Source organism: Aquarana catesbeiana, linkage group LG03 (assembly GCF_042186555.1).
Source record: "Aquarana catesbeiana isolate 2022-GZ linkage group LG03, ASM4218655v1, whole genome shotgun sequence".
Taxonomy (NCBI): Eukaryota; Metazoa; Chordata; class Amphibia; order Anura; family Ranidae; genus Aquarana; species Aquarana catesbeiana.
This window is the reverse complement of record NC_133326.1, coordinates 496,834,513-496,848,839: the sequence shown is the minus strand read 5'-3', so window position 1 is coordinate 496,848,839 and position 14,327 is coordinate 496,834,513. Positions and strand designations below refer to the sequence as shown.

The following is a 14,327-nucleotide window of genomic DNA, read 5'->3' as shown; positions in this document are numbered from 1 at the left end:
ACGACGCTGCTTGTCCTTTTTTTGGACCATGCGGGATCATCAGAAGATTCTCCGTCTCCCTAACTGGGCTGGTAACGGTTGGGTATGAGGCAATAGTGGTTGTCCAAAGGATGTGGATCACCTTGACTAGTGAGGAATTGAGGTAGGTTGATTTCCTGATTGAAATGAAAAGCGGATGATACTTTTGCAATGAACAGATCTGATGGTCTTTGAACTACTCTATCTGTGTAGAATATCAGATGAGGTTCCTTCATCTGTAAGGCTTGCAACCCTTTTGTCTAATATTATGGCAATAAGAAAAGTTGTTTTAAGCGTTAAATCCCAAAGGGAGACTGCTTCGATGGGATGGAAAGGAGAGCTTGATAGTGCCTCCAACACTGTGGCGAGATTCCAAGTAGGAAAGGCTGGCTTCTTTGGTGGTCCTATCTTCAGGCATGCTTTCAAAAATTGAGTAATGAGAGGATTTAAGGCCCATTTTATCCCCATCATTGCTGACAAAGCAAATACCTGAACTTTTAGTGTACTAAAGCTTAGGCCCTCATCTAGGCCTGATTGTAGGAATTCCAGATTTTGTGAAACTGTGGGTACAAGCGGATCCCCGTCTTGCCGCTGTGCAAACATGGTGAATCTCTTCCGTACTCTTTTGTAGGTGTTATTAGTTGAATTCTTCCTAGTCTGTTGTAAGGTAGCAACCACTTTTATTGAACATCCCTGACTGACTTAGCAGCCTATCCCTTTCAATTTCCATGCCGTCAGATGGAGTTTTTCCTGAGTCGGATGTAGGAATTAGCCTTGTGATAGTAGATCTGGTGTTACTGGTAGGGGAAATGGTTCCTCTATACTCAACTGCAGGATGGTTGTGAACCATGGACATCTTGGCCAGAAGAGTATCATTGCTATCACCGTGGAGGTGGATCTTCGAAGTCTGGCTAGAAATCTCGCTATTAATGGTACTGGAGGGAAAATGGATCCCAGGCTGAAGTTCCATGGTTGGTGTAGACAGTCTACTCCCGCTGCTGTGGGATATAATGTTCTTGCCAGAAACCTTGGACATTTGGCATTTATCGGTCTTGCTGTCAGATCGATGTCAGGGACTCCCCAGGTCTGTGTTAGAAGCGAGAAGGCTTGGAAAGTCAGGCGCCATTCATTGTTTGAAATGAAGGTTCTGCTCAGGTCGTCGGTCAAATGGTTCTGGACTGCTGGGACATAAACTGCTCTCAGATCCGTCAAATACAACTGAGCCCATTCGAAAATCAGACGTACCTCCCTCATGAGTGTGCGACTTCTGGTCCCACCTTGTCTTTGTATATAGGCAACTGCCAGTCTGTTGTCTATACATAATTAAACACTCTTTCCCCTGATAAGTGGATTGAAGGCTAGGAGAGCTTGGAAGGCAGCCCTCAGTTCCAAGATGTTTGAAACTACCCCTAGAGGTCTGAAGTGCCAAGGTTCCTGTACCGCTTGGTCCCGGTAGTGGGCTCCCCATCCATCTAGACTGACATCCGATGTAATTATCTCTGGATAAGAAGGAATAATTTGGCAATAACGTTTTAGGCTGTAGGTCTAAGTCCACCACCATATCGACTGTTTTCCCATCTCGTGATTATATATCAGCTGATACATTGAGACTCCATCCCACTGCGTCAATAATTAATTTTGGAATGTTCTCACGTGCCACTGTGCCCATTGGATCGTAGGTGAAGTGGCCGACATGGACCCCAGAATACTTATGCATGCCCTGGCTGGAAGGTGAACTGCTGCCCTCAATTTCTTCATTTTGTGAGTTAAGGGCTTTTTCTTTTCCTGGGGGAGTTCTACTTTGTTGTCTCTGGTATTTAATTCTGCTCCCAAGAAGATCATCTTTTGGGTTGGTTGTAGGTTGCTCTTTTTTCCAGTTTATTAGCCACCCGAACTGCTGTAGTGTGGATAACAGAATTTTCCGGTGGAGAATGAGAGACTTCTGGCTGTTGGCCAATAAAAGGATATTGTCAAGGTAATGGTGGACCCTCAATCCTCTTTCTCCCAAGTATGCTATGACTGGAAGTAGGATCTTTGTGAATGTTCTGGGAGCCGTCAAAATTCTGAACGGTAGGCTTTGAACTGGAAGGTCGGATGTATGGGGACGTGCAAGTAGGCGTCTGACAAATCGATTGACAGCGTCCAATCTCCAGTGTTTACTGCCATCAGGATGGATTTGAGACTCTCCACTTTGAATGATTCGACACAAATTTTCCTGCTTAGTCTTTTTAGGTCCAAAACTGGACGGAGGTCTCCCGTTTCCTTTTTTACGAGAAAAAGAGGAGAATAGAAACCCCTTCCTCTCTGATTGAGGGGAACTTGCGTGATTGCAAACTTCTGAAGCAATTTAAACACATACTTGATCAACACTCTTTTGCAGAGAAGATGGAAATCTGGTAGGTTGAAAATGGTCCATGGGAGGACTGTTCTTGAACCTCCACTTGTGACCTCCGAGGGTAGTGGATATTGCCCACGGATCTTATGTAGACCGTTTAAGCCTGCAAAAAAAAAAATCTGAGTCTGGCTCCCACAGTTGCAGGTTGGACGGTTGCGCCTTCAAACGGATTTTTGTTGATCTCTGGTGATAGCGGGTTTTGGTTTTTGTAGATGCAGAAAGGAAAATTGGGTATTCTTCCAATTGCGCTTGAACTCCTTTCCTGGTCTATATGACCTCGCTTCTCTATACCTTTCAGGTAGATTGCGTCATTTTTCAGTTGTTTTGGCCTTTTATCAGATGCGATAAGGCCCGACTTCCCACCGGTGACTTTCAAGATGGCTGAGTGTGGTTTTTCGCCAAACAGACTTGTTCTGTCATAGGGTATTTTACACCAGTTTGTCTTGGAGGCTGGGGCTGCCACCCATGGCTTTAACCATAGAGCCCTTCTTGATGTAACGGAGGCCAGTATAGCTCTTGCTGATGTCCCGATTATGTCTACTGAAGCTTCTGCCACAAAATCTCCAGCTAAAGTGATTTCCTGCAGGGCGGACACCATCTTTTCCTGATTGGCCCCCTCCAGGAGTAGCTGGAGTAATTGCTATACCTACTGCCACCAGTGCGATAGCTGGCCTACAGGCACCCCCCTGCTGCTGAGCAAGATCTTTTTAGGTCGAGGTCGATCTTGCAACCAAGTGCGTCTTCAATAGGCAATGCCACTGGTCTGGTGAGGCGCATTAGGGATGTGTCAACCACTGGTGCCAAAATAAGAGGGTTAACATTTGGTTCTTTTAATGGATATATTTTTGCTAGTCTGTTGTTTAAGCTAGCTTTCTTTTCTGGCTTCTGCCATTCATCTTTTATTAGGTCCTCCAGCTCCTCTATAAATGGAAAGGTCTCTGGCTCTTTTTTCAAATTTGGAAATTATTTCCGAATCTTGCGCGGTGCTTTCTTCGACTCCTCCCAACCGGTCGCCTCTTTTACAGATTTTGTAAATGGGTCTTTTAGAGCGAAGTCGACGCCCGTAGATATTTCTAATCCCTCCCTGTCAGAGGAATCCTCCGATTTTTGAGCTAAATGTGAAGTGGCTGAAGATGTGCTTGGACCTGGTCTGTCCGCTTCTGGAGCAGCCACCTGCATAATAGATTCTCTTACTGGCTCGTATAATATTGGTTACTTCCCTTGCATCTGTATCTTTTTCCTGTGTTGCTTCCTCAAAACATTTAGCTTGTCTGGGAGACCTGAGGCCCCACATACCCAGCAAGCTGGCCGTTGGGCAGGTGCGATGACTGCCATATGATGAAGATGGCTTTCTCTGGTGCGACTGATGCCTATGGGAGGGGGATCTTGACCGACTTCTTCTGGATTGTCTACTTCCTGAAGAGGAGTGATGTGTTAAACGATCTCTGCGCTTGGAGTGGAAAGATCTTGATGACCTGGCAGGGCTGTTCCAGATAAAATGGTATTAGTGGAAATGCTCTAATTTTCTCATCTTCAATACTTACCAAAACACCCCTTACCTTAAAGACTTGTGATGGTCTGTTTGGACAGCGGCCTTTATGAGTAAAGCAAAAGACAGACACCCCCTAGAGTATTATGATAAGATTTGGTAGGAGTGAGGAACAAGCAGAACAAAAATGAAGCATAGAGACAAAGTTTAAAAAGGTAGCTTACCAGGAGAGGAACAATAGACCAATAGAGCAGCAAGGAGCAGATGAGGAAAAAGCTTGATCCAGCAGCAGCAGGGAATCCATACTGTTCCTTCAACCATCTATCATTTTTTTTTTTAAAAGACAGAAGGCTTTTTAAATTTGCCACCGTCCCGGCGGAAGTGACGTCATTGCTGCACATGCGCGGTATGGCTCTTCTGCATCCTGCGCCATCTTGGAGACTGGCAGCAGAGCCCCACTCTTGCATCACTTCCGGTTGCACATGCTCAGTGTGGCAGCCATCTTGGAAGGTCATGGATCCGAGGCACTAGAGAGCCCAGCAGACTAGCAGAAAGATGGAACGGAAAACAAAACATTCTGAATCTAAAAAGGAGTGACTTTAGAAGAAAGACCTAAGAGGTGAGCAGGAGATAGAGTAAAATGCAGGTCGCTGTGAATGTTCTAAGCCTATATAAGGCTTGTATGGTATAATATAAGCAACCCCTCAGACCATCAGAATGGGGATCCCTCCATTTAGCGACTGTACAGGTGGGGACTTCCATCCAGGAGAGGCTGAACCTGGCTGGGGCAGATGCGGTAAGGGGTCTGGAGCCATCCATCCACTCCAAACCAGGTGAGGAAAAAAAAAGGAGAATAGGGAGGTGGGTCTCTCTTCAACTCTTATAGCTAACCAGTCCTACCAGGTTGTGGGGGCAGAGTCACAACCCAGTGTGTGCTGCAATGATGCAAAACAAAAAATAGGATTTTTTAAAACAGCTTACCTGTAAAATCCTTTTCTTTCAATGGACATCACAGGACACAGAACCACAGTAATTACTGATGGGTTATATAGGTATCACTGGTGATTGGACACTGGCACACCCTAACCAGGAAGTTCAACCCCCTATATATTCCCTCCCCTTGCAGGGATACCTCAGTTTTGTAGCCAAGCAATATAGTGTATTAGAAGAGGGGCGAAATCTCTGTGTCCCGTGATGTCCATCGAAAGAAAAGGATTTTACAGGTAAGCTGTTTTAAAAAATCCTATTTTCTTTCTCGAACTTCACGGGACACAGAGCCACAGTAATTACTGATGGGATGTTCCAGAGCAATGCTATCTGAGGGGGGGAACCACAACCAAGTAGGGTGCAATCAGACCTGAGGACCCTGTACCGCTGCCTGCAGCACACTACGCCCAAAGGCGATATCCTCATGCCGTCTCACATCCACCTGATAGAATCTGGTGAATGTATGAACTGAAGACCAGGTTGTGGCCTTGCAGATCTGAGCCATCGGGGCCCGGTGATGCATTGCCCAAGAAGCACCAATAGCCCTTGTGGAATGTGCCCTGATCTGAAACGGAGGAATCCTCTGTTTCAAACCGTAAGCTTGAATGATCAATTGTCGAATCCATTTAGAAATGGTAGCTTTTGATGCTGCCTGTCTTCTACTGGGACCCTCTGGCAGCACAAACAAAACATCCGTTTTGCGAATCTGAGCAGTCGCTTCCAGATAGGCCTTAACTGCTCTTACTACATCCAAAGAATGTAGTGATCTTTCTTCCAGAGAACAGGGATCTGGAAAAAAGGAAGGCAGAACAATGTCTTGGTTTAGATGAAAATCTGAAACCACCTTCGGCAAAAAACTAGGATGAGGGCGCAGTACAACTCTATCCTTGTGTACAATCAAATAAGGCTCTTTACAGGAAAGAGCTGCTAATTCCGATACTCTTCTAGCAGAAGAGATGGCTACCAGAAAAATTAACTTCCTTGTCAGCAAGACCAAAGGAATCTGACCTATTGGTTCAAAAGGCTGTTTCTGTAACACAGACAGATCCAAGTTCAAGTCCCAGGGGTTTAGGGGCACTTTAACCGGAAGGATTAAGGCGCGTCACCCCCTGCATAAAGTTTCGGACTAGAGAATGCGAAGCAAGTGGCTGTTGAAAAAATACTGATAAGGCCGAGACCTGGCCCTTGATGGTACTCAAGGCCAGCTTCATCTCTAACCCCAATTGTAGAAAGTCAAGAATTCTACCGATCACATACTTTCTGGGATGCCAACCCCTGGATTCACACCAGGATATATAAGCTCTCCAGACTCTATGATAAATCATTCTGGAAGCTGGCTTCCTTGCATTGATCAAGGTAGATATCACAGGACCTGAAAGCCCACGACTCTTCAGAACGTGGGTTTCAATAGCCAAACCGTCAAATTTAGCGTTTGTAAAGCAGGATGGAACACTGGACCCTGAGATAACAGGTCTGGTCGTACTGGTAGTGTCCACAGGGAACCCACTGTCATCCTTACTATTTCCGCATACCATGTCCTTCTGGGCCAAGCGGGGGCCACCAGAAGTACCGACTTCCTTTCCAGCCGGATCCTGCGAAGGAGTCGTGGCAGTAGCAGAATAGGTGGGAATGCATAAATCAGTGAGAACCGATGCCACGGAATCACCAACGCATCCGTCCCGCATGCAAGAGGATCTCTTGTCCTTGCCACAAATCTGTCTATCTTTTTGTTGAATCGGGATGCAAAGAGATCTACATCTGGAACCCCCCATCTTTGGAATATGGCCCAAAAGACGTCGGGATGCAGAGACCATTCCCCTGGAAGTAACTGCTGGCGACTTAGATAGTCCGCCTGCCAGTTCTCTATCCCTGGAATGAAAACTGCCGATATGCATGGCACATGCATCACTGCCCAGACTAAGACCTGGTTCACCTCCTTTTGAGCAGCTCGGTTACGGGTTCCTCCCTGATGACTGACATAAGCCACTGCTGTGGCATTGTCAGACTGGATCCTGACCGGGCAACCCTGTAGCCTGATAGTCCAGGCTTTTAGGACTAGGTATACCGCCCGGATCTCCAGAATGTTGATGGGTAAGGTCCTCTCGGTTTTGGACCATAGCCCCTGGATCGCAGACTGTTCCAGAACTGCTCCCCAACCTGACAGACTGGCATCTGTTGTTACCGCCGTCCAGGTGACTGGTAGAAAGGATTTCCCCTTCTGCAGGTTTTCGGGTATGAGCCACCAATTGAGGCTCTGACGCACCGCATGCGACAGGTGCATCGGAAAGTCTAATGCCTGAACCTTCTAGTTCCAGGCCGACAGAATACTGTGTTGCAGCATTCTTGAATGAAACTGAGCATAGGGAACTGCTTCGAATGAAGACACCATCTTCCCTAGTAGTCTCATACAAAGACGGACAGAAGGACCCTTCTTGGTCCTGACTGCCAGAATCAGCTCTCTTAAAGCAGTGATCTTTGCCTGAGGTAGAAATATTTTCTCCTGGCTTGTATCTATGATCAGACCTAAATACTCCAGTCTTCTTACTGGTTTTAGGAAAGATTTTTCTAGGTTGAGGATCCAACCCAGGTGTTCCAGATACCTGATGGTGGTCTTCAAATTTCCGTTCAAGGAGGCTACCGACCGGTCTATCAGGATCAGGTCGTCTAGGTATGCTATGACGGCTATACCCTGAGCCCTTAATCTGGCCAGAGGAGGAGCCAAGACCTTTGTGAACACTCGAGGTGCAGTGGCTATCCCAAAAGGCAGAGCCACAAACTGGAAATGGCGCCCTCCTATCTCGAAGCGCAGAAACTTCTGATGAGCAGGAAAAATGGGCACATGCAGATATGCATCTCTGATGTCTATTGATGCCAGAAATTCTCCTCCCTGCACGGTGGAGACTACTGTCCAAATTGATTCCATGCGGAAGGATTGAATCCTTAGGAATCGGTTCAGATCCCTTAAATCCAGAATGGGCCTGACATCCCCATTTGGTTTTTGGACCCTAAAAAGGTTGGAATAGAAGCCCAATCCTTGATCCTTCGCCGGAACTACCACAATGACCTCCTGCGACAAAAGTCGCTCTAACGCTAGAAGGAGCGACTGCTTCTTCTCTGGATCTCTGGGGACACTTGACCTGAGGAAACGGGAAGAAGGGAACTCCTGAAACTCCAGCTTGTACCCTAAGGTTACCGTGGAGATTACCCATCTGTCCTGGAAAACCTCCTGCCAGAGCCCTGAGAACTGTCGCAGTCTTCCCCCCACTCGAATGAGCGCCCCCTCATGCAGAGGTCTTAGTGTTTTGCCTAGTAGGCTTCTTCCCCCAGGACTTCTTTTGTCCCTGGGGTTGACTCTTGTCTCTGGACCAAGATGGAGGAGGCCGTCGAGACTGCCTGGAGACTGAAGCCCCCGGCGCTGGGGAAAGAGTCCGTTTGAAAGAGGGACGCTTACTCTTCTTCTTAACAGGTAAGAGAGTGCTTTTCCCACAAGAGATTCTCTTGATATAGTTATCCAAGTCTTCTCCAAACAACCTTTTACCACGAAATGGAAACCCAGCCAGGAGCTTCTTACATGGTGCTTCAGCTGACCAATTTTTCAACCATAGGATTCTACGTATATGCACCAAACCCAGTGAAAGACGGGAGGTTTGCACGATAGAATCTCTAATGGCATCAACAACAAAGCATAAGGCCGCTGGAAGGTTAGCCAACCCCTGGGCCTGCTGTTCAGGTAAAACTTTGATGACCTGTTTAACATGGTCTCTTAAGTATTGACAGACTCCAATCGCTGCTACGGCAGGTTGAGCCACTGAACCTGCTAAGGAGAAAACATCATTCAATAGGGATTCCATCTTTTTATCTACAGGATCCCTGAGCATCTGAGCATTGTCTACAGGACAAGTCAGACTATTATTTACAGAGGAAATGGCGGCATCAATGGCCGGTATTCCCCACATTTTAATAAACTTTTCTTCCATAGGATAAAGTGTAGAAAACTTTTTCGGCGGAAAAAAACGTTTATCTGGGTGATCCCACTCAGCATAAAGGAGCTTTTCAAGTAAATTATGAACAGGAAAAGCCTGTGCTGTTTGAGGAGGTTTCAGTGACCCTAAAGAAGAAGAGGGTTCTTTAACTAATTCAGATATGAGCAACTTAAATGTGGAGAGGACCAATCCAGTAAGGATCTGCACTAAGACTTTTTCCTCTTGGGAAGTCGCAGAGGGTCCCTCTCCACCTGATTCCTCCGAAGAGGAATCATCTGTCCCATCCCGATCCTCTGAAAGGGATTCCTCTCCTTTATCCCAGAGCTCCTCTTCCTGAGGGTCTTGGGGAACAGAAGAAGGCCTAGTGCGTTTTCTTCAACCAAGTGAAGACGTAATCACGGCCATTAATCTTTCCTCTAAACCATTAATGGTTGAGGAAAAAACCTCCTGTGTAATATATACAGGGGCTGAAGTGCCAGAAGCAGGTGTAGCCCCTGACCCCAACTGCTCTCCCTGGCTAGCCGTCCCTGGCCCCTCAGGGGGGGAGGATGCTGCAGACAGGGGGCCCTCAGAACCTGAACGAGATCCCCTAGTGTCTCTGGTTCTTGGGGTGTTTGAACCTCTTCTACCCATAGTGCAAAGCAACAAGGTGGAGGTATCAAAAAATGAACATTGACTGCTGAGCGATGTAGTCTGGCTAAAAGCCTTGCTACCCAATGCTCAGTCTGGTGTTACTTTAGTAAATGCTGCCTAGGAGAATGCCTGTGTCCCACCTTACATGCGACTGTCAGCTTTGTGTCCCTCCAGAAAGGCTTAGTGCACCTGTAATTAGTGCCTTTAATAGCCTGCAGCCGGTCCTGTGGGCGTCTGAACACACTGTGCTGATGCCCCGCCCCCTCCCCTCAACCGCGCCCCCCCCTTCGTTTTTTGAAAAAACGAGCGCTTCCCGCGCTAGCCGACCCTTCTAAATCAAACATGGAGGTGGCTGGGGGAGGGGGAGGAGGGATAGAGTCTGGTAATGATGGGCCTGTCTGTGTAATGGCGGCGGCGGCCGCGACGGCTGTGAAAATGCGGTGTCTAACCGCCTTACAGATCACCAGCGGCCTCCCCCTAGTCTGGGGGGAGATATCCCTGAGGAGAGCCCTCCATCCCATCTTACCTGGAGCCGGCCGGAGGAGCTTGTACAGTGTTGAACACTTGAGACAGACATCAGCATGAAAAGGTATGTGCTCTTGGCAGCCCCTGGTGGTCACAATAGGCATAGCATGCATTTACCTTAAAGGAGAAACCTACTAGAATTAAAAAATTCTGTGGAATCTAACTTACCTTATCCAGCCGCAGGGTTCTGTTGTACAGACCCAATCTTCGCCTCTCACGGTTGGCTCAGTTTGAAAAAACCGTCAGAGACTGGGGCCCCCTACGAATAGGGGGATCCACAGTTCTGGCCCTGTAAAGCACCCGGCTAGAAATTAGGCTAGAAAAACCATTTTCTAATAAGCGGGGTCCAGCTCTCTAAAAAGAGAAGCGTTACAGGTAAAACCTCATTTCTTCTGACACGAGGCCCGGGTACCATCCAATTCGGCCATGAAAAGACACTTTGGAATGGATCCGGTTCGCCTGGCCTGCCCCAGTATAGGATATCAGAATATTCCCTTTGGAGCTCAGCACAGGACATCTTTACACGTCCATCACCTAAGACACTGGCGTAAAAACTGAGGTATCCCTGCAAGGGGAGGGATTATATAGGGGGTTGAACTTCCTGGTTAGGGTGTGCCAGTATCCAATCACCAGTGATACCTATATAACCCATCAGTAATTACTGTGGCTCTGTGTCCCGTGATGTTCGAGAAAGAAATACTCTTGTGCACGAATGTGTTAGCCAAGCAGTCCAAAGTTCAGGATGGATAATAGCTAGCGGCCTTGTTGCCCTCCAGGATAGGGGTATCCTAGCAATCAAACAGTGCGCCCTCTCTTTTCTGTTTTCCTGTTTGTGTGCTGCAATGATTTTTTTCTCATTCATTGAGGGATACAAGTTGAAAAAAGGAGTTACCATAAAGAGAAAAAAGGACCCACCACCTGACATGATCAACAATGGAGCTCTTAAAAGCAAGAAACCCCAAGAAAGGACCTAAGCTAAAAACATGTTCTGTAAAGCAGACCAGTTTGTCTATATGGGGGTGGCCCTAAAGCTTTTAGATGCTTGACTATGTATACAAATGGAAAATGCGGGTGGTGGGGATTTTTTGGGGCATATAAATAAACAGAAGAAAAGGCATTAAAAATGCATATAAACTTTATTGTTTACAGCTAAAAATCCACAATATCTGCCATAGCTTTGGAAGTGTATCCCACAAAACATATACAAGGTTAACAAATGGCGTAAATACTAAACACGATACATTTTCTGATGTTATAATCCCCCAAATCGGGATTGACATTGTAACATGAATGTGTAACATAGAAAGACTTCTGCCCAAATGTCCAATGTGTTTCAAGGCTTGTTTTTCGTCAGGGACAATCAAATGAACCTTAAAGAGGAGTTCCAGCCGAGGTCCAGTCAAAAAAAAAAAAAAAAAATTAAAAGTCAGCAGCTACAAATACTGCAGCTGCTGACTTTTAATTGGACACTTACCTGTCCCAGGGTCCAGCGATGCGGGGGATTGAAGCCCCGCTCGTCTCCCCCTCCGTTCAGCGGCGCCGGCATTGCAACTGTGGGTGCCGGGCTGTGGCTTCACAGCCTGGCACCCACTGGGCATGCGCGAGCTGCGCCGCGTGCCGTGATTGTCCGCTCAGTCACCTGGGACCTGTAATGGGTCCCAGATAATTGACAGAGCTGAGCCCTTCCTGTGCCGAGGGGGAAGTGATGTTACCAGCCCAAGCACTGGAAGAGGCAGACTACGAGGGACCCCCTAGCAACAGGCATTTAGAGGTAAGTAAAAAAAAATAAAAAATATCCAAATGTTTTTTTGTATTTTTTTTAGGATTTTTCATGTAGTTTTTTTTTTTTTGGGTGGAACCCCAATTTAACTGTGTTGTATTAAACATGTAAGTTACATCAAATTCTTCAATAAAGATAATATGGCCTTTACATGCATATTAAAACCAAGGAAGTCAGTGCAATCCAAAAAAAGAACCTCCCAGGGAGGCAGTAGGGTGAGGCCTCACGCCAAAATACACAGAGAGATCCCATGGGGCGCTTCAAAATACTTGAATAATGGCTCCCCCACCCAACAGACTGCTGCCACCACCACCAGGGCATACCGTGTCACACTTAAAATTGCCCATAAGTTGCAGACAGTCTCCAACACTGGAAAAGTAGATCCAGTCAGACCTTGCAGGTGTAAGGTCCTTCAGGAAGACGCTGGTTACAAGGATCCACGAAACTGACCCTCTTCACAGGAGATTACCTGAGCATTCCATAATGGGGATGACAAGAAAAGGCACTCGGTCAAACACAGGAGCTAATGTTTTGAGAGCAGCATTAGGTAAGCATGGGTGATACTGAGGATCCAGTTCCTCAAATGGGTAAGAAGTAGCCAAAGCTAGTCCATGTCGACCTGGTAGGCCAGGGGGTCCCTCTGAAGTGAAGGAATGCTAAAGGGTACCATGCACCATCAAGGACTTAACATGTCCCAAGGACAGGGCATTTATCTGAGGTTAAAACTGGTGGTCCAGATAGGGCACAGCTGCAGATACCAGATTAACACATAGACTGGATCAAAGGGTCCAGAGGTGAATGGAATCCAAGGAGAAGGGTACAACAGTCTGTGCAGTAGCACAGGGAAGATAGGAGGGGGAAGCTGGAAGGGGCAAACTACACAAGGACACTCTAGAACTCACAATCAGCCTCCCATTTCTAAAAACGGGGGAGGACTTAGCCAGTGCCCGACTTCAAGCCCTATGGGCGGTCTGTGAGTCAGGAGCACCTACTGCAGAAGTAGATAAAAAAAGGGGGATGGGACCGCACCAAACTCTCATTAGACCTCCTGCGTTAAGGCACAAGTACACTTTGGCATCCCATAGCATCCCTGATGACGGTATCGAGTGGAAGGCCAAAGAGGCAGCATCCTTCAAAGGCCAAGTGTGTCAGGGAAGTAGTGCAGGGATCTGGGCCTCACCCAATGGAGCTGGAGGGGACTGCAATAATGTGAACCTTACAACTACAAGGTCATTGGAATCTAGATTGCATGCATTGGTTTCTTAAAAGGATACCAATCGATGCCCCTGGAACCATTAGGAAAGCATGGGCTAGAACCACCAGTGGCAGCAAGACTTTCCCCTCTTTGTCAGACATGCGCAGACATGTTGCTACCAAGAGGCGGTGATGCCCAAAATGTGAGGCAAGTCCTCGGGTACTCACAAACCCAGGCAGCTTGTCCTATGAAGGGTCAGGCAGCTGCAGGTGTCAGGTAATTGTAGGCAGCAATGGAAGAAGGCTGGTGACCAAAATTCAACAGGGTGGTTATAATAGCAGGAGTAGCACTGGATGATGCTTCATCTACTCCTAATGGCAAGATGAAGTGCACAAGTTCGTGAAACTCCACCCAGCAGATGACATCCACACTCAGTCCCTCAGTATTAATTTATTCCCTCATAAAAATAGACAGAAGAAGAAAAATTAAAAATGCACCTCGTGGTGCAAATAGTAAAGTAACTCCAGGTGCTTAAGCCTGAATGGCCTTGCTTTACAGATTGAGGCTTTCGAGACTGTGCTGAGTGCTGAGACAATGACAAGGGTCTGGACCTGGAAAGGGGTCCAAGGCAAACATTTACTAGTACACGAAGGTCTGGAAAGCCCCACAAGCCAGAGTCCATTGTCTGAAGGAAACAATCCAGCCCCACAAGTCCAGTACAGCCCAGCATGGTCCGGGTATAACACTCTAAAGATCAAGGAAAATCAGATCCAGATAGCCGCTATGTAGAGACTAGCTCAGCAGCGATGATGTGAAGAACCTCATTTGAAGTTGATGGAATTCCTGTGCCCCTCAATGGACAGGAAAGAAAATATACATTTTTTATTTATTTTATTTTTTTTAGTTCTGACCATAATAAAGAATATACACTCAAAACCACTATACGTCCCCAGTAAAAAAGAATAATAAATCAATCCTAGCTGTTCTAACGAAAGATGTTGCTTACCTGTGTTGTTGAACAGGAAGGATAGTAGATGTTGTATGACCTCATCATCTGGTGGGCTGTTGTCCTTGAAGCACAAATTGCATACGATATCCACGAAAAATCCATTGCATTGTTTTCTGAACTCAATATTTTTCTGTATGGAGTCCCTTGAAATGATAATTAGATAGATAAGTAGCACTCAGTGAGTGACTTTTTTTATTTCTGTGAATCACGCCACTTTATGCTATTTAACTTTTAAAGGCTTAATTACATTTATACACATGGCATTGCAGGCCAGTGATTCCGCAACAGCAAGGTTTCCTTCAGCTGTATCGTC

General features: G+C 46.6%; 1 protein-coding gene across 5 annotated transcripts in view; it reads right to left on the bottom strand.

Annotated features, from left to right (window-relative positions):
- Positions 1 to 14,327, bottom strand: part of RNF213 (ring finger protein 213) — a 631,031-nt gene that overhangs the window by 177,907 nt on the left and 438,797 nt on the right. For all 5 annotated transcript variants that reach the window (XM_073621071.1, XM_073621073.1, XM_073621072.1 and 2 more), the window contains one exon: positions 14,012 to 14,157. In XM_073621071.1, the coding sequence (XP_073477172.1) occupies positions 14,012 to 14,157 (146 nt within the window). The remainder of the gene's footprint in view (positions 1 to 14,011; positions 14,158 to 14,327) is intronic.